General features: G+C 41.9%; 1 protein-coding gene across 1 annotated transcript; it reads right to left on the minus strand.

The window, feature by feature from the left end:
* Positions 1-11,848: 11,848 nt before the first annotated feature.
* On the minus strand, positions 11,849-21,000 carry LOC138769134 (carcinoembryonic antigen-related cell adhesion molecule 7-like). Its single transcript, XM_069947378.1, has 7 exons — positions 20,882-21,000; positions 20,276-20,626; positions 18,695-18,961; positions 15,725-15,874; positions 14,645-14,706; positions 14,122-14,154; positions 11,849-12,125 (listed from the first exon to the last, which is right to left on the minus strand). Exons 1-7 carry the CDS (start codon positions 20,967-20,969, stop codon positions 12,078-12,080), a joined length of 999 nt encoding a protein of 332 aa, XP_069803479.1. The 5' UTR covers positions 20,970-21,000; the 3' UTR covers positions 11,849-12,077.
* Positions 21,001-21,345: the final 345 nt, after the last annotated feature.

A 21,345-nucleotide genomic window follows, 5' to 3' on the forward strand; every position in this document is an offset into this window, starting at 1 on the left:
TGTCACAAAAAAAATCGGTCTTAAAGAGGAGTGCTCTTCTCAAAGAAGTGATCTGCTCGGAGGTTTCTCTCTCTCTCTCTCTCTCTCTCTCTCTCTCTCTCTATATATATATATATATATATATATATATATAATAAATCTGTATAACTTTCTGACATCTGTTGATTTAAAAACATATTTTTTTCCACTGGAGTTCCCCTTTAAAGACTTGTTCAGATAGGAAGTGGATTTAAGGGGCCTGTATGTTAGAAACATCTATCAATCTCCCCATTTGTAAAAGTTCACTTTCCAAAATGGCATTTAGGATAGAAACTAGGGATGGTCCGAATCGAGTTCGGTTCGGGTTCGTACGAACCCGAACTCTCGGCAATGATTCCCGCTGTCTGCCCTCTTTGTGGAGAGGGTGGATACAGCGGGAGGACCTCCTGGAAAACTGGGATACAGCCATAGCCATAGGCTGTATCCTGGTTTTCCAGGCGGTCCTCCCTCTGTATCCACCCGCTCCACGGAGTGGCCAGACAGCGGGAATCATTGCCGAGAGTTCGGGTTCATACGAACCCGAACCTCGGCAGTTTTGGACCATCCCTAATGCAGCGTTTACACGGAGCGATAATTCGCCCGATCATGCGATTACCGATTTCGAAGTAACGATTTTTTTTTATAACGATCAGCGTTTAGACGAAATGATATATTGTACGGAAAAATAGTTTTGCGATCGTTTTGTGATCGCTTAAGCCTATCTCGCACACAGGTTAAATCAATGAAGGACTGTTTACACGGAACGATCTGCAAATTTTTTGCAAACGAAGAACGACGATTTAAGAACATGTTGTAAGATCGAAATGAACGATTTCTCGCTCGTCGTTTGATCGTTTGCTGCATTTACACGTACGATTATGGTTTGAATTCGATCGTTATTGTGCAAATTCGAACGATAATCGTTCCGTGTAAACGCAGCATAATAGAAACCCACTTGCCGGATCTGCAGCGAGTCCCCTCGCTGCGTATTTGCAGCAAGTCTCGCTGCGGATCCTGTCCCTATACTTTCAATGGCAGATAAACACGCAGCAGGGATGTACATCCCTGCTGCGAGTTTGTCCGCAGCCCGCCCCGTTAACCCCCTGGCCTCTGGAGCTGATACTTTACCTGATCCCGTCCCCGGCTTGCTTCGGTGGTTCCTGGTGTCTTCAGCAAGCTGGAGCGGGGACCAGGTGAAGTATATGCTCCAGCCAGCCGCCCGCCTGCAGCCCCTTTAACACCTCCCACAGCCGCGGCCGCCCGATTGCCCGCCGCAGCCCCAACCGCAGCCCCGGGGGGTTAACGGGGTGGGCTGTGGACAAACTCACAGCAGGGATGTACATCCCTGCTGCGTGTTTATCTGCCATTGAAAGTATAGGGACAGGACCCGCAGCGAGGCTCGCTGCAAATATGCAGTGAGGGGACTCAATGGGGATCCAGCAAGTGGGTTTCTACTAGGGATTGTCCGAAACTGCCGAGGTTCTGGTTCGTATGAACCCGAACGCTCGGCATCAGATTCCCGCTGTCTGCCCGCTCCATGCAGTGGGTGGATACACCGGGAGGACCGCCTGGAAAACTGGGATACAGCCTATGGCTATGGCTGTATCCCAGTCTTCCAGGCGGTCCTCCCGCTGTAACTATCCTCTCCACGGAGAGGGCAGACAGCAGGAATCATTGCCGAGAGTTCGGGTTCGTACAAACCCGAACCGAACTCTGTTTGGACCATCCCTAGTTTCTACCCTTAGAATGTTTTTTTAACCCTAGTTTCACAGTAATTAACACAAAGCAGTGACAAGGTTAAAAATTCCCTTTTATTTTGCAGATATTCTATTTAATTACCTTGTTTTTACAAACTCCGCAGGTGGTGATTAATTAATGCAACTAAATATAGATTCACCTATTTTTTAAGTTTTTGGAAATATTCCATATGTGGCCCCAGAGTGCTACATGACACATAGATATGAAGTTACACCATGTGGATTTTATGGCTTTTTTTATTTAGGATATTATGTAGGCATCATTTAGGTTCATTGAGGCTTTGAGATGGCGAAAAAAATGTTTGCAAGACGCGCACAAGCAAGTTGACATTTTTATTGGTATCATTCTGGTTTATATGTGACATGAAACAAATTCAAAAAATAAATTCTGCCTTTTTTAATGTTTTAATTAGAGATGAGCGAAGCAGCTGGAAATTTGTTTAGTGAGCTTCAGGAATTTTCGATCAAACTTGTTAAGATTTGCAATTTGAATCTTAAAGGAGAATTTTTATGAAAGTATTGAATTGCCCCCCAAAAGTTATACAAATTAACACTGTACACTTATTACAGGAAATGCTTATTAAGTTTTTTTTTCTGCACTTGCTACTGCATCAAGGCTTCACTTCCTGGATAACATGGTGATGTCACTTCCTGGATAACATGGTGATGTCACTTCCTGGATAACATGGTAATGTCACGCCCCGACTCCCACAGTTATGCAGGCTGTGGCTGCTGGAGAGGATGATGGCAGAGGGATGCTCAGTGTCCCCCCAGTGCCCTGTGTCCCTCAGTGTCCCCCCAGTGCCCTGTGTCCCTCTGCCATCAACCTTGATGCAGTAGTAAGTGCAGGTAAAAAAAAAGCACTTTATAAACATTTCCTGTAATAAGTGTATATTGGTGATTTGTATATTTTTTGTGGGAAAATAATTTAATAAAAAAAATTTCCTGGACTACTTCTTTAATGAATGTCATTAAATCAGCCAAAACTCTAGTAGCTACAATACTGGGACTATTACAGAAGGTTGAATTTGTTAAAGCATGTTGTAGTAAAAATGTCAACAATCAGAAAATCACAATTTTAAAAAAGTCAATCATCCAATTTCTGCCACTCCTCTTTTCTCTGTCCTTATATCCCTCTGTTAGTCTCTCCCTGCTCTGCTGTAACTGCCTGCTGCCATCCTGCTCGTTCCTCCGCACACAGCGGACTGGCCACCTCTGTTACCGAACCTCCTTATATAGATGGGGAGATGCTGACATCACAGAAGAGCCTGCAGCTGATTGGACGGGCGCTAGGGATTATGGTTTATCCCTTTCTCCTGCCCAGTGACGCTCCATACAGCATGTGAGGCCACCATTTTGTTTTTTAATAAATCGGCGGGAATTTGCTTCGCAGAACAAAGCGAATTGACAGTGTGATTTACAGCCAATCTTGATTCGCCAGATTTGCTTTGCTCATCTCTAGTTTTAATTATGAGTTCATACTACATTCGATTATTTCTCACCAATGACTATACTCACAGCTTATTGGTATACGACATTGTATATAATAAATATATGAATGCAAAAATTATCTGAATATACAAATCCACATACTGTACATATAAATAAAAAACGGCAGAAGAAGTAGATGTCTGTAGTGATAGAAAGAAGATAAACTAAGGATTTGCCTTGAAGTGAAGGTTATGACAGCTTCTAAACTTTCCTGTTTCTTTGAAGGCTTGAATATTAATGCAGCGTTGAATAGCCTGTGGGAAGGAGTCAAAGAAAAGGGAAGAGACACTGGGGAAGTAGATTAGAGATAGAAAAATAGAGAAGGGAACATTTAGCCTTTGGGGTGGTATCTGGAAATTTGAGACGATCTCTATAGAATATATTCTAAACTATAAAGCGATTGTGCAAAATGTAACTTTTATTAAGCTAGTACTAACTAAGAAGTCATAAAGAATTCATTAAAAACCTGACAATGGCCCTGTAATAACAAAAACTTTATATGTATAAATGACCGACATTGTACAATATCGCTGTAGTCAGTATAAGACAAGCATGACCCGCTGCAACGTAGGCTATTATTACAATTGGGCATGTCCTCTTTTATGGATCAGACACTATAGACACTATGGGGGACATTTATCAATGAAAAAATGTGTATTTTTTGGCGGAAAATGGGCAGATTCTCAAATTTATTCGCAAATGGCCATTTTCTGCCCGGTACGCCAGGTGGGCGGGAAGGGGGACGGAACAGGTGGCGCAGGCTCTACGCACAAAGGTTGAGATTGATCAAAACTGGTGCAAGGAGAATTTAAGAGTCGGACATGCTTCTTCAAGAGGTTTTTATCACAATAGACACATCTCCTATGTACAACATGGTGTATATATCCTATTTAAGAGCCACCTAATACCAATACATATTGCACTCTAAGGCCACATTCACACGTCAGTATATTTTCTTGGATGAAAATCTGGATCCTCTATTTTTTATCCGCAATCCGCAAAAAATCATCCGTTTTGCATCTGTATTGTGTTCTGTATTTTTATCCTTTTTGGCGCATCTGCAAAAAAAAGGTGTAGTGAAGAAAAAAGAGGGGATGGCAAAAATTATGTCATTTGCTGTCCCAACCCCCCCAAAAAGGTAACCTGGTTGTCTGGGGGCCATTTTACAGTCATTTCTATTAGGCTGGATATTTCTGGCAGGAGGAGCTTGGTGATGTCACAAAAAACGGATCTGTGATACGGATGGTTTTGTGGATTGCAATGTACTCTCTGTAAATTTTGTGCTCTCCATAGACTTCTATTGGGGTGTCCATTCCGTAACTACGGACCGTATTACAATTTTTTTTGTCACGGATTGCGGATCCGCAAAAAAAAAAATGGATATATGAATAGCACTATTGAAAATAAGGGGTTGTAATGGATTCCGTATTTCCTGGTCCAGGAAAACAGATGAAAAATACTGACGTGTGAATTTAGCCTAAGGCTATGCTCACACTATGTATAACACCATCTGTTGCATAGGGTTATTCTGAGGTCAAGTTGCTGATGAACTCACTGTGATAATCTCTCCCAGTATTACAAAGTTACTACAAAGTTGCAGATAGGGACTTGTTTATATCAGCTGTCTCAAAATGGAGGGGGGAGGTGGGGGAAAGGCATTATTGTGTTTAGCAGAAAGCAGCAGCTCAGAACTGGGGGAAGGAGACTGAACAGATAATAACAACTATAGAAGGAATAGTTAGTCTCACCATGGGCAGCAACTTATGCAAAACTATGTTTGAGTGGAATACCCCTTTTAGCCAATAAGACTTTAGGAATTAGCACAGAGCTATCAGGATAGGGGAGCAGACATGCAGATGTGTCCAGTATTACCTTTTTATTAGATAAGTTAGGGAAAGGAATTTTTGTGACAGCCTTTCACCACAATATCCCAATATGCTACCAAAAGACTTAAAGGAGAAGTCCAGCCAGAATAAATTTTTTATATGTTATTACTTATGGAAAGTTATACAATTTTCTCCTCCTCCGCTCCCCCTCCTCCTCCTTATGGCGCCGCTGACTCCCCGACGCCCGTGCCGCTGACTCTCCGGCCGGCCGTCCACATCAGCTCTCACCCACCCCGGCCTGGGACACCAGGAAGCACCGGGAGCGCCGTGCTCCCGGCCGGGGTGGGTGAGGGCTGACGCGGCCGGCCTGCAATTTTCCTCTCCCAGCCTCCCCATACACATAACTGTTCAGCATAGCCAAATGTTCTTATGTTCCTTATGGAGGTTGTTGGGTTGGGAAAAAAAGGGAATCCAGCATGGTTTCTTTTTAAAGGGAATCTAACAGCAGTTTAGAGGACACTTCCCATAGGTAATAGTCATTTTCTTACCTTCATCCCCAGCACTGTTTTCGCTACATCTTCACTTTAATCAGTATGTAAATGAGGCGCTACAGTGAACTACGGGAACATAACAGAAGGTAAGAGTCTTCTTACCTGCTGTTAGTTTCCTTTTAACAGCCTTTCAATGAGACAAAACATAAAGAAATGATGAGCGAATAGTGAAATATTGGATAATTCGAAATTTGAATAATTCGAATAGCTCCAGATATTTGTATATTCGAACGAATATCGACTCCCATAATAGTCTATGGGAGAAAAATACTTGGGATTTGGAAATCAATATTCGACCACTAGGAGGTCACCAAGTACCCAATGAAACCTCAGGAAATGATGCCAACACCTCTGGAATGCATATGGGACAGCAGGGGAAGCATGCCTGGCTGCATCTAACACTAGTGATGAGCGAACATCCCAATTTTCGGTTCGGATCCCGAACATGAACAAAAACAAAACGGTTGTGATTGGTTCATGTTTGTGTTCGCCAAACATTCATGAACAAATTACGAACGTAAAGTAAGAGCGTATGTTTCGGTCTAGCGGTACGCACTTGCGTTTGTTTCAGTAGTAGCAAGATAACAGGTATTATCCCGCCATTACACTATTCAGCTGTATATGGGATATAAAATTGTTTTTTATAATAATAAAATGAAAAAGTTGTTCAACTCCTTTACAGGACGCAGACTACGCGAATCAGTAGTAGCAAGATAACAGCTATTATCCAGCAATCCCAGTATACAGCCGTATACACTATCAGTAGATGTCTGAACACACTGCCTGTCTCACAACCAGTAGTGGATTATAACAGGGGCTTTTCGGGCGGCAGCCCGGGGCCCTGAGCTCCAGGGGGGCCCATGACCACCCAAAAAGACTTATACTTTCAGTGGTGTACTGTCTCCTGGTTATACTTCAGCCATGATTTGCAAAAAATCACTGTTTTTTAATGCCAATTTTGCACAAATCAGGACATCATGACATTATCTGTCCTGTACTATGAACGCCAGGCTAGTGCTGCCACAGTTACAGTGGGGTGGGGGGGCCCAGGCTTGGTGAACAGCCCAGGGCCTATGGTAAAGTTAATCCGCCCCTGCTCACAACAACTTCTAAATCTCTGGTTTTTATACTTTTAGCCCTAACAATGCCTTTTGGGGGTCCCTCCCTACCTAACTTACCCTAAAACCTTCCTCTCCCTGATATACAGCCTGTCCCTCTCTAGCGCCAAACAGCAAGTGACACGAATCTGAAATCCACTATTCTTATATTCAGGAGGTGACGTAGTTTAGCCAGCCAATCACAGTTAGAGGTTTTTTTTTTAAGTCCTGCCTATTCCTAGTGCCTGTCCCTCCCCCTGCATGTTTATTGGCTGAAAAAAAACACCAGGGGATGTAAAAGGGCAAATTGATTTTTTACTGCGTTATCGTTCTATTAAAAGTTCTTGCATTTTTATTCCGTTATGGTATGTTTTTTATGTATTTATATCTTTTGTCCATTATTTAGCTGTAAGCAGGCGATATAGCTGTTTTATTTACCTTTTTTTTTCTCTCTTTTTTTCCCCTAAAAAAAGCTGTATGCTTACATAGAGTAAATGCAGATGATGCTGACATCTAGTGGGCAATGGGAACACTGCAATCATAATGATATTTCTAATGTATTTTATTAAGATCATTTCAAGCAATCAAACTGCTCATAAAATACCAATATTAACAAAACCGTAAGGGACAAAGAAATTAATTTCCCTACAATAGATTCAATGGAAATATTGGATTAGGATTTTTTTCCAGTAAACGGAGCAGCAATACGTTAGAAGGCAGCAGGCTGCTAAGCTGACAGCTAAGCTAATAAACTCTTGAAAAAGGAACTGACCTGCGCCCTGAGGCCCATGTTGGTGCCTGGAGGTTGTTTGCTCGTCTTTCTCTTATTCCTTGTTGGAGATCGGGAGTGGCTGCGGTCTGCTGTACATGCTTACACCAGGGTTGTTCCTCCTTTGTCCGCACAACTCGGCCAGGTGAGGGTTGCCATACATATCTTCCTCACCTTTTGCTTTGTTGATCCTCGCCATTGAGCGCTGTCCTTTTTTCTTTTTCAAGCTAACAAAGTGATTAACTACGTTATAACTGTATATTCACTTATCTCTACTAATGTGCTTTGAGCTAGTGTTCGTTGTATCATATTTTGGGGCACATTTATTAAAGGGGAACTCCAGGTAGAGGTTAAAAAAATGAAACTTCTGCAGAAGCATATAGCATTACTTACCTATATATCCCAGTTTTAATACCACCAAAAATCCATTTGTTTGGGAGATCTTTTTTCTGTATTGTGTTTCTGTACTTCCTGGTTGAGCAGTTCCCAGAATGCAGTACTGGTTCCAGAATGCACTTCTTTCCCTCAGCTGTTCATCACAGTCCACAGTCCTTGCTGCATCTGCTTCTGGCTGGTCAGAGATGGTGATTGGGGGATCCAGCCAAGCCTCCTGTGACATCACGCCCTGCCCCCTGTCTGCATCATCAGCCTGTGCTCAGCAAACACACACAATGTGAGACAGAGGCATGGAAGATTTGTCTCCTAAGGGGGGAGAGCAGTGGGAGCAGGAGACAATGTGAATTGGCACAGAGTCCATTTTTCTTCACTTCCTGGATTTCTATCAGCTACCAGTGTAGCAGAACTGTACAGATACGGTAATACATTGTATAGACACATCTATATAACTTTTAATGTACTTTTAATAGAAAACAAATTTTCCTTATGTGAAGTTCCCCTTTAACTGCGCTTCTGGCATACACCACAGAAAAGGCACAGATTTTTGCACAAAACACCCGAGATGCAAAATAATTTTTGAACAAATTCAAACTTGTGAATGTACACAACTCCGAAATACGCATGTGGTGCATGTGCGTAGACTGAAACGTCCGCTTCTACTGTACGTTCGTTATTTGTTTGTGAATGTTCGGCAAATCCGAGCCGATCACAATGATTCTTTTTTTATGTTTGTGTTTGGGATCCGAATATCAGGATGTTCGCTCATCACTAGTTACTCTAGGGCCATTGGCAGGTTTGCATTCATTCTTTATGACTTCTTATTACTGTCCTAATAAAATCACATTTGCACAATAATTTTACACTTCCGAAAATATTCTCTACAGCTCCTCCAAATCCCCCCCCCCCCCCCTCCCCAAGGCAAAGTGTGCCTCTATCTCTTATGACTGCTCCCATGTCACTTCTCTTTTCTGTGACTTCTTACCACAGGCTATTCAACACTAATCTCCAAGCCTTCTAGGAAACACTTCTTCAGAAAAGTTTATTAGCTGTCATAACCTTCACTTCAAGGGAAATCCTTAGTATATCTTGCACAATCCGCACCTCCTGTCTCTATGGCCGATCTCTACAGACAGCTACTTCCCATTCTGACTGTCTCTCTTCATACATACAGTATTTGATATTGTATATTCAGATTTTTTTCTATTTATATATTTATTATATACAATGCCACAGAATGTGATGGCGCTATACCAATAAGCTGTGAGTATAGTCATTTGTTCCCCAATGATATATAATCTATTTTGTCACATGTACCCCAGAATGATCCAATAAAAATGCTAACTTGTCTCGCTAAATATTTCAGTACCCCAAGGCGTCTGTGAACTTGAATGGTGTTACATAATATTCTAAATAAAAGGAAGCCTGTAAATCCACATTGGGCTCCTTCATGTCCGAGGTCTGTGTGTGTCACTTAGCATTTTAGAGCCACATAAATCTTCAGGATAGAGTAGGGCTGCGTAATATGGCCAAAAATAGAAATCTCGGTTTTGTAAAGTTTTGGACGATTCTCGATTTAAATCTCGATTTTTTTGTTCTTTTTTGCTAAATAAACAGAACATTTTTCTCCTTGTTTTAATGATGTTTGAGAAACAGTATTGCTTCCCACTGTAACAGTGCTCCCCATGTGCCCCCATGTAGTAGTCAAGCCCCTTCTGTGCCCCAAATTAGTAGTCAAGCCCCTTCTGTGCCCCAATTTAGACAAGCCCCCTCTGTGCCCCATAAAAGTTGGTTTGCCTACAGTGGTATAGTGGTACCTTGGTTTAAGAGTACCTTGGTTTAAGAGCGTTTTGCAAGAAGAGCTCACAGTTTTTCTAGATTGTAACTTGGTTTAAGAGCATTGCTTTGGTTTAAGAGCTCCCTGTACTGGGAGGGGGAGTGGGGGAGGGGCATGGTCTGCATAGCAGAGTCTACAGCCCTGTTCAATGACCCAGGAAGTCTTCCTCACCTTCCAAATCATAGCAGATGCACTTCAGGCTGGGGCTCACATCAGGGGACAGGACTGTGGAGGTAATCTCTCCATAGCTGTAACCCCTCTCTCCCCAGACCGAGTGCTGCTATATTGTGCCCACATCTGCCCTGCTCATTCCTTCATGCTCCCTGCAGTCTCTGTCAGTCCTTGTGTTTCCCATCCTCTCCATTACTGCTATAATCTGCCTGCACTTACACTCAGCTATACACACTGCTATTATAATGTGCCTGCACTCACACTCAGCTATACACACTGCTGCTATAATGTGCCTGCACTCACACTCAGCTATACACACTGGTGCTATAATGTGCCTGCACTTACACTGAGCCATTTACACTGCTGTAAAGTTTCTGTCACTGTCCTCCTGCACAGCTCTGTGATTCTCACTTCCTGATTGGTCCATGCTGAGCACACCCCTTCTCCATTGCTGTCATGTGACCACACAGACCTCTGACAGCAGCCCTGCTTCCCTATTCTAGCCTGTTGTACCACGTTACTGCATTATGGGGGTCTGCAGTTCCATCCTGTATCTACAAACTGCGGCTGTGTTATCAGGGTTATGCAGTTACTATACATTATACACCACATGCTGATTGCTATACTGTACAGTAACCTATAATATCACATATTCAGCTGTTTCTCATTGTTTGTTTCATCTGTTTTACATGTTATTCAGAATAAAAAATCATTATTTTGGGGGTGTGGAACCAATTGTCTGCATTTCAGTGATTTCTAATGGAAAAATTTGCTTTGGTTTAAGAGTGGATTTGGATTACAAATCCCCTTCCCCCTCCCCCGAACTGATTATACTCGTAATCCAAGGCAACACTGTATGTGCCACTCTGTGCCCCCATATAGTATAGGAGATCTTCTTTGTGCCTCCATCTAGGTAGGGTGTAGAAGTGGAGGTATAGTGGATAAGGGGTGTAGCAGTACAGGTACAGATGACTATCACCAATCCACCCCGATTAGCCTGCCTCTTCTCATAAAAATTCTTCCGGGGTCCCATGCGCTGTGGGGGCATAGCAGGTACACAATTGGAGTTGATACAACAATTCATTAAGCAAATATTCCCACCCAGCTGCAAAACAGAGTGCGACCCGTTACCCACCAGAACCAGTTATATAAGTAATAATAATAAATAGATAATAAATAATAAATAAAAATAAATAATAAAAATAATAATAAAAAAATAAATAATAATAAAAAAAATAATAATAAGTAAAGTAACACAGAAAAAAATTAAATCCAGAATGCTTATAAATACCCGGAAAAAAAGTCATCCCTCTCCATAAAAAAAAGTTAAAAGGGTTGTCCAACAAAAAATCTTTTTCTTTCAAATCAACTGGTTTCAGGAAGATAAATTGATTTGTCACTTACTTCTATTTAAATATCTAAAGTCTTCCCATACTTATCAGCTGCTGCATGTCCTGCAGGAAGTTGTGTATTCTTTCTAGTCTGACACAGTGCTCTCTGTTGCCACCTCTGTCCATATCAGGAACTGTCCGGAGCAGCAGCAAATCCCTGTAGAAAACCTCTCCTGCTCTGGACAGTTCCTGACATGGACAGAGGTGGCAGCAGAGAGCACTGTGTCAGACTGGAAAGAATACACCACTTCCTGCAAAACATACAGCAGCTCCTTAGTATGGGAAGACTTGAGATTTTTAAATAGAATTGAAAATCAATATAACTTTCTGACACGAGTCTATTTGAAAGAAAGATTTTCACTGGATATTTTTTTTAAAAAAAATGTATATAATGAATCATGTATCAGCTGAGGTGGTTCCTTTAACTGTGTGGATTTAAGTATAAAAATTAAACCTAATATTGAGTCTAAAAACTGTAAAGACAAACATAAATAAATAAATAATAATAGATAATAATATACATAAATATGTTTATTGTTTTCTATTGTATAATTTTACCTTTTATAACAAAAGTATAATAATAACATAAAATTCAGCTACACAGACCAAGAGAAGTTATCATCTTTGAAAAGATTAGATTCCGTAATTTCGACCAAAACTGGCCATTCATCCTACAAACAATATCTTGGTCATTACTACAGCCTTGTCCACCATGTCTGACATAGGATCTTGAAAGCAGGATATGAGGATTCTCACATAAGCATTAGGTATATGTGTCAGTTCTGCAGATTGCTGTATATATCTCGGGAGGAATACTGCAAATCCTACAAAGCATAAAATCACAGGAATTAGTTGTGTCAGGTGTTTGAGGGCAGAGGAAAAGGGGAGACACTGATGCCGGGAATAGTATATGATTTTGTATACGGTGTATATACTTGCCCAGTCATTGGATAGAAGGAATGGTCACACCTTATTGTCAATGTAGTCATACATTTTCAGGCTATGTTCACACATTGTAAGAGACCCGCCATTCTGTGACCCGTCCGGTCCCGACAGCACACTATGCCACGAGCAGCCGGATCCCCTCGCTCCATAGTGTGCACTGACAGGCTTTTGTGCGGCCGCTATTCACTGAATAGTGGCCGCAGAAAACTGACATGTCAGTTCTTTGCAGCGCGCCTAGGGATGCCGCCAGAGCGTATACTATGTGTATACGCTCCGGCTGGGATCCCATAGACAACAAAGTAACGTATATTTACGTAAAAATCACGGTCGTGGTACATTGGCCAAGGTTTTACGAAAATATACGCTGTGTGAACATAGCCTCTGGAGGAATAAAAGTAATATGTCACCTCTCCTAATGTGTGCCTATATATTATAATCTTTCTAGCATCTATGAGCAGATTAGGAGTGTAGCTTGCGGCTGCAAGGGACTACAGCAAAGTGTCTAGTCTGGCTTTCTGCCTTAAAGGAGAAGTCCGGGCACTGACTTTTTTTTTTTTTTTCAAAACTGCTAGGGAGGAGGTGGGTGAACACAACAACATGCACTTACCTCCCTGGCTCCAGCGCAGGGGTCAATTGTCCTCTGCTATCCTCAGCTCCGGTCCCGGTCACTTCATGGTCTAGAGAGGGCACTTGGGGTGAGTCGTTCCAAGCCCGATCAGCCAGTCAGCAGCCATAGCGGGATCCCGCCTCTGCTGCTGACTGGCTAAGCAGGCCTTATATGTCACGTCCTAGACCTAGAAGCGGCCGGGGACCAGGAACTGGAGTGGAGGGCAATGGACCACAGCGCTATAGCCGGGGAGCTAAGTGCATGTTGTTTTGTTCACACACCTCCTCGCCAGCAGTTTTGAAAAAACTGACTTTTCCTTTAAGTATTACAAGTCTACCCTGTATACTAAGATCACTCTGTCTACAACTAATATTGTGTTTCTTTCACAAAACTTCTCTTCTCTGCTTTTCTCTTATAAAGCTTTTACATCTGGACATTATTTTTTGCTACTATTCTATAATAAGGAGGACTATAATCTATAAATCCATTGTCAATACTTAATACCAAATACTATTTACATTTAATAAGTCCCCTGATGAACCGTGCAAATATGTAGAGAAAAGTGTTGGGGCACTTGCTTCTTTTAGGACAATTGTCTAAGCACAGGGCCCAGCCTCCTTAGGGTGGGGGCATTTCTTTTTTGAAGCTTGTCCACCAAGAATAACATATTGAGGCAATAAGAAAGAGTGACAACTTTTACTGTAACTGTGGTCTCTAAAGATCAACACCTCCACGTCAGTGCAAACTCGTTGGGTTGAGTTACACAAGGTTATATTGGCTTATGCACCATCCCGCCTTACCCCTATATCCACCGACATCATCATTTGGCTGAACAACCCCCCCACCAACCCGCCCATCAGTGTAAGGCTAGGTTCACACTGTGTTTTTGCAATCCGTTTTTTTTTCATCCGTCTTTTGCAAAAAAAAAACGATGAAAAACGGATGCATTAAGGGGCATCTGTTTTTATCCGTTTTTCCATTGACTTCCATTGTAAAAAAAAACCGGATCAAAACGGACACAAAAGTAGTGTCAGCTACGTTTTTGTGTCCGTCAAAAAAAATTGATCCGTTTTGATCCGTTTTTTTTTTACAATGGAAGTCAATGGAAAAACGGATCAAAACGGATGCACACAAATGCATCTGTTTTTTTCAAAAAAGGGATTGCAAAAACGTGTGAACCCAGCCTAATATGTATGGGCACCTTTAAAAGGGCGAACAAATATTTTTGTGAGGCTGACTCTGATGGTCATCTGCAGAAAGACTCTTACCATGTACGCAGGCTCACGGTTGGCAGGGTTAGGCTGCAAGAAAATTATTAGGTATTGATTAGGTATCTGCCTAAATTCCCATGAGACATAGAGATAGACAGAGAGAGAGAGAGGGGCATATAGGGGCATATGCTCCACTAGATAGAGCACTGTAGGGAGTGGACGGTATAGCACCTGGAAGGGCACCCAGCAAATGTACAGTAATGAGCATCAATGCTTACCGTACTATGTATGCATTGCCAATCTCATATGTACATTTGTCTATATTGCACCTATATGATGGTAAGAAGCATAGGACACTACAGAATGTACTGTTTCCAGACACCCTGCTCCTATCAGTACTCTGGTTTGACACTCTACAGTACAAATGCTGGAGAATATAAAGCCACACATGAACCCAGCCCCTGGAATACAGGAAATAAAACGAAATATAATACGATAATGAGAGCGGGAACACTATACACTGAACCTAGAAGAAGTAAGCTAATAGTGCATTGAGCATAATGGTCATTAGGTGCCTTACCTCCGCCATTGCTTGCACATTGTAATAGTCAATCGGAGGGCCATGACTCTTCCTTGTTTCTTCTGTAAGTTAATCAGAAAACAAAATAGATTAATTTCTTCTATGAACAATAAACCTTTTGACACAGTGTTAGGTTAGATCCTCTTCATGGATCTTATATAGAATATAATGTTCTATAGAATCGAGTTCCTGGAATACCAAACACGCTATGTGTCACAATCTGATCAGATATAGGAGAAGCGGATCATTAATAATATATATTATATAAATATATTATATGTATATACATATGTATATGTATGTGCATATGTATATGTCTATATATGTTCTCAACTCCACTGTTCAAGCCCTGGTGCCGGTATTCCACAGCTCCGGTCCCACGGCTGTTTTTGGGTCTGAGTGGGGACCTGGAACGTGATGTGTTAGGCCCGCTCAGCCAGTTAGCGGGCAAGGCAGGACTCAACTACGGCTGCTGACTGGCTGAATAGGCCTAACACGTCATGTCCCAGGTCATCACTCAGATCTAAAAGTGGCCGGTGGACATAGGGGCCGGAGCTGTGGGTTATTGGCACCAGCCACCAGAGTTCCCCTTTGGTGTTCAGTGCACTTTAGCCCTAAGTACATCAATTTACTTGCAGAATGCTTATTAATTAGAGATGAGCGAACCTGGAGCATGCTGGAGTCGATCCGAACCCGAACTTTCGGCATTTAATTAGCGGTGGCTGCTGAACTTGGATAAAGCCCTAAGGCTATGTGGAAATCATGGATATAGTCATTGGCTGTATCCATGTTTTCCAGACAACCTTAGAGCTTTATCCAAGTTCAGCAGCCACCGCTAATCAAATGCCGAACGTTTGGGTTCGGATCGACTCAAACCCGATCCCGGTTCGCTCATCTCTATTATTAATACATTTTCATCCTCCAAGGCTCGGCAGCAGCCCACATTACAGTTAACAGTAGCCTAAGATGAAGTCACTGCAGAGCGCCCAATATACAGTCATCACAGTCTTTGTCTCCAACGCTAATCCTATCAGCAGATTAGGATCACTAGATTGATAGTTTGCGTTGCTCTCCGCTTACCTCTCGGCTCTTCTATCACAGGAGGCCTGCGTCTTTTTAAGAAAAGATAAAGAAATGCTCCACCAACCAGTAGGACAAGTCCTAGTATAATCCCAACGATAATTCCAGCTATCTCTCCAGCACTTAGTCCGGATTCAGATCCACAGACGCCTAAATTACCAATGCAGAGGTATAAAAAAAAAACACCAGATACATATAATTAAGAATCAGTTAAATGTCTCTTCCAATGTCCAGATGGTGGATGTATTCCTAACAATACCTTGTCTCTAATTTGCCCATAGCCATCACTAAGGGGAGCCAAATGCATATATAGTCATATAGTTCTTAAGGAAGAAAACTATCTCATACTAACCAAACTAAAATCTCCTGCAAAAGGGAGAGATACCTATAACTGCAACATGTTATGTACCAGGAGCCTTCATCCTCAGGGAAATGACCTGCTGTATGTCATATTGTGAGGAAACAGCCTGGGAAACAGACATGGGGGCACTAAGAAAGGAATTAACCTCAACCATGGTGGGCACTAAGAAAGGAATTAACCAAAACCATGGCGCATATTTTCGCGGCCGGACATATACGCGGTAAACTCCGTCCAGACGGGCGTAAGTTACGGCATTTTCGTCCGCAAACAATGGTCTGGTTCATTTTTTACGCCGCCGCGTACGATCCGGGCGTAAGTTCGTACGTAGTGTGAACTGTGCAGCCGTACTTCGTATACTTTCCATTATACGCAAACTACGTAAGTCTCCGGCCGCTTATTCACGGAACGCAATACGGCCGGAAACTTACGTAGTGTGAACATAGCCTAAAGGTACAAAGAGGGGTCCTAATTACTGTATGAGTGCATGGAGTGGGAGCACAACTAAATACAGTGTGGGGTAACAAATAATGGGCCTAACTATAGTGTGTAAGCACAAAGAAGGTCCTAAATATAGAGTGGAGACACAGATGGGGTCTAACTATACCATGGAGGTACAAATAAAAACCTAACTACAGTGTGGAGGCACAAATGGGGTCTAACTTTACCATGGAGGTACAAAAGAAAACCTAACTACAGTGTAGAGGCACAAAGAGAGGCCTTAATACAGTTTGGGTGCAGAGAGCGGGCCCTTACTACAGTATAGGACGACAAAGGGAGGGCTAACTACAGTATGAAGGTTCAAAGGGGGTCCTAGCAACAGAGACACAAAAGGGTCCTGATTACACTGCAGAAACATAACAGAGGAGTTGATTACAGCGGACTAACACCTAACTACTGTGAGAGAACAAAGAGGATCCTATCACTCTATGCAGCCTATATTACTATTGGGTACTATGGATGTTGAATTTTTGTAGAGGTGAGGCAAGAGAATAGTCTAAGGGGAAATATCTGTAGAGATGAGTCGTGTTTGAAGAAATCTCCAGAGTGGTCTAAGCCTGATGGACTGATCAGAGAAGATACATTATGAGTCACTGGATGTAACTGCACTTATACAATCTGCAGAGTTCCTGTGTAGAGCTTGTGTCTACCACTATATGTCTATATGTGTTTGGTGGTAATATTGGTCTTTGTATAGTGGTTATTATTCAGTATGGTGGTACTGTTGAGGCTATGACCCAAGTCTCCCTAGATAACCATTAGCCTGGTGAGGGGTAGAGCCCTGAAAAAACTGTCTACAGCTGGGCAACCCATCTTTTTTAAGGAGACGCTTCTTTGGTTAGTATGTGATAGTTTATTCCTTCTGAGCTGATCTATTTGAATAAACAAATTGGCAGTGGCAATAACCACTTCCTTACCCCATAGCTATGAATGTACCCATTACCCAGTTTATTGCTCAAAATAAACTCACTATACTGCCATATAGTGCCTCTGGCTGATACTGGGTATGGATGACACTCAGTTGGAACTGTTTATGGGGGCTCCCTGCTAGCACTGTTGCTCTACTGTAATATACAGGCGGCACTTAGGAAGTATTTTTTACTGGAAGCACAATGCTGGTAGCTATGATCGATCTCATTCCCACTGTTGTTATATGCACAGTCATGATCCCAATTCTGACATGAATTAGTTGTGCAGTATAGTGTTGTTACTTATGTGTGCTGTATGGTGGCATTAGTTATGTGTACAGTATGGCAGCTTGGTGACATTATTTGTGCAGTATAGTAGAGGTATTTATGTGTACTGTATGGTGGCATTAGTTATGTGTACAGTATGGCAGCTTTGTGAAATTATTTATGCAGCATAGTGGTGTTATTTATATGTACAGTATGTCAGCTTAGTGACATTAATTATTTGTGCAGTAGAGTAGTGATATTTATGTGTACTGTATGGTGGCATTAGTTATGTGTACAGTATGTTAGTGACATTAATTATTTGTGCAGTATAGTGGTGATATTTATGTGTACTGTATGGTGGCATTAGTTCTGTGTACGGTATGGCAACTTGGTGACATTATTTGTGCAGTATAGTGGTGATATTTATGTGTACTGTATGGTGGCATTAGTTCTGTGTACGGTATGGCAACTTGGTGACATTATTTGTGCAGTATAGTGGTGATATTTATGTGTACTGTATGGTGGCATTAGTTCTGTGTACGGTATGGCAACTTGGTGACATTATTTGTGCAGTATAGTGGTGATATTTATGTGTACTGTATGGTGGCATTAGTTCTGTGTACGGTATGGCAGCTTGGTGACATTATTTGTGCAGTATAATAGTGATATGTATGTGTACTGTATGGTGGCATTAGTTAATCAGTTAAGTGTACAGTATGACAGCTTGGTGGCAATTATTAGCAGTGACATTGCTGATTACAGTAATAAGTAAGGTATATCCTGTAGCTGCCGTACTTGTAACAGTGCCCCCCCCCCACCTACTATATGGGGCCTGTAACACTGGTCTTTTTTATGCAGCATAGGGGACTCCCTGTATACCCATATATACAAATGCTAATAACAACCACCCTTTGCCAAATGTCTCTTGATACTCACAATATACATTGAATGTGTAGATGTCACTGGTCATCTTGCTTACAGCGTTTACCGCCTCACACCAATACTGCCCCGCATCCAAAGACTTTATATTGGGGAAAGTCATGGCGGAGTAATTATAAGACCAAATCACCGCAGTAGGAAGTGTTTTTCCGATTCTTCCCCAGTGGATTTTCTCAAAATTCTTTGTGTCACAAGTCAGTGTGACAGTCTGATTTCCAACCGCGTACAAAGCGGATGACCTGATTATGGGCTTTGTAACTAACGCTGAAGAAAAAAGGAGAAAAAAATGGATAAAATACAGCACAGTCTACATGACTAAATCTTGCAGAGAACATTTTGCTTGTTGGGATCTTGCTCATTAAACTGTTGGGTTAGGATTTGCAGATTAGTAAGAATATGTTCACACTGAGTAAAAGAGATGGAATTCCTCAGCGTAATTCTATAGATGGAGAAGCCATCCAGCTGTATACAGGATTATGGGATCTGTGGGGGGAAAGCTACATAATTATAAGGAATGGGGCCTGTCAGGTCAGAGCTTGCTTCCTTGTTCTCCGCTCGATGTCAGTTCTATTAAATGCAAGGAGCTGAGGAAGGGGCAGCCCCAACAATCTTTAGATTGTTCAGGTGGCCCATTAAAGAGTCTGCTGTTGACGCTCCTGTTACAACATGTTAAAAAAAAACGACTACCGAACATTGTGCATGTCGGACAATCGTTGCCTTTTAACATGGCCTATTACACCAAGGGAGAGATTTATCAAACATGGTGTAAAGTGAAACTGGCTCAGTTGGCGCTAGCAACCAATCATAATAGAGCCTTTACATTTTACAAAGGCATTTCTGTTCAGTTTTACAATGACATACCATTAAGAAGGTGCTTTTTAGATTCATGGTAATGAGGGGCTAGCTAGGATTGTCCCAATCCCATTTCACAGGCACAACATCCGCAAATGCATAAGCTTCAAGTGTCAGGAAAAGTGAACAAACTTTGGGTTAAATAAAAAAGTTTTGGTGACATTTAGTAACAAAGGGTTGGAACCATTTTTTATGGAATGTGTATATTTCTTTGCTATTAAAGGGGTTATCCAGCATTAGAATTTTTTGTATATAACGCTGCCATGTTGAAAAACATAACAAACATCTTATGCTTACTTTCGGGCTCCCCCGGTGTTCTCCTGCAGCGCCTCCGGTGTTCCCTGTTGACTGGAGTCACCGCCACTTCCAAAGTAAACTCGTCTGGAGTGACAGCCTGCTCGGCCAATCACTGGCTGTGTTACTGTCCCTTCTCACTCACTGATTGGCTGAGCGGGCTGTCACTCTTGAGGTGAGTTTGTCTCCAATATGGTGGTGGCTTCCTCCAGCGGGGACACTGGTGGAGCGCGGAGAGGTAAGCATAAGATACTTGCTGAATTAGAAGATTAAAAGCAGTGGCACTCACCAAAAAAAAACTTTATGGAAAGTTATTCAGCATTCTTTAGTCAAGGGACATATCTAGGTTGGGACGTCCCACAGAAAGGGTTGCCCTTTTTCTAATGCTGGATAATCCCTTTAAATGCATTTGATACACACTGTCATACTCACCATACACATGGAGTTGGGTGGCATTGCGCACTTGGCGATCAGTCGTGACCTGTACCGTGTAAGTCCCTTGGTCTTCAAAATAAAGATTCACAATCTCCAAGGATGCATTTGAGTAACTACCGAATCGAGGAGAATACAAAGGCCCGGGAGACTCCGGTGGGCCATTCCTTTTACTATAAGCCAGGATCTGATTCTGTGACCTGGCCAGTTCTCCTTTAAACCAGGAAAAACTCCAGACTGTGCCATTGATCTGAGAAACCCTGAGAAGAACTGAATGGTTGACCAGGGGAAGAGACGGGATCAGCTCTATGAGGATTCCAATAGTCAAATCGATCCAAAGACAGAAGACACCTGAGTAAAATAATAGTATGAGAGTATAATAATAATAATAATAATAATAATAATAAATCATAATGTGAAATCAAATTCATGTAAAAATTCCTCCTATTTGATTATTAAGTCCCATTACCTCTGTATGTATTATCTCCCATTTCCTCTGTATTATAGGAGTTTTACTATATGTTTATTCTGTCCAGTAAGTGAGATGTTAAATAAAAAGCTCCATTGTATAGGGAATTATAATACACAAGGAGGGTCCATCCTTACCTGCTAAAGTGAAGCCCCTCATGTCAGTGGTTCTGGCTGGTGTCCGTCTCCCGCAGGTAAAGCCATAGATCTCAGGTACGTCATGCATTGATAGTCCATGCTGTAATGTTTAACTAGCCAGCACCGATACACAAATAATCTCACTCCAAAACTTCCATTAAGGAGGGGGAAGGTGGAAGGTCCTGATCAAATATTTAACTATCCAATGTTATTTTTATGAAAAAAAAAAAAAAAAAAAAAAAAAACACAATTGCTGTACGACAATTAAAGGATCTATATATTAGGCAGGTGTATAAACCACTATTCTATAATGCATGCTTTACCTGCAGAGTGATATGATCGGGGACCTCTGCTCCTACTATTCGAGTAAAGAGCAGCTCCCACTCTGGAGGACTCAGGGTGACCATGTACTACATGGGTGCCTAATTTGGTATAGATGCCATGTAATACCGCATTTCTCCAAT

The sequence above is a fragment of the Dendropsophus ebraccatus genome, chromosome 12 (genome assembly GCF_027789765.1).
Source record: "Dendropsophus ebraccatus isolate aDenEbr1 chromosome 12, aDenEbr1.pat, whole genome shotgun sequence".
In the NCBI taxonomy this organism is placed as follows: domain Eukaryota; kingdom Metazoa; phylum Chordata; class Amphibia; order Anura; family Hylidae; genus Dendropsophus; species Dendropsophus ebraccatus.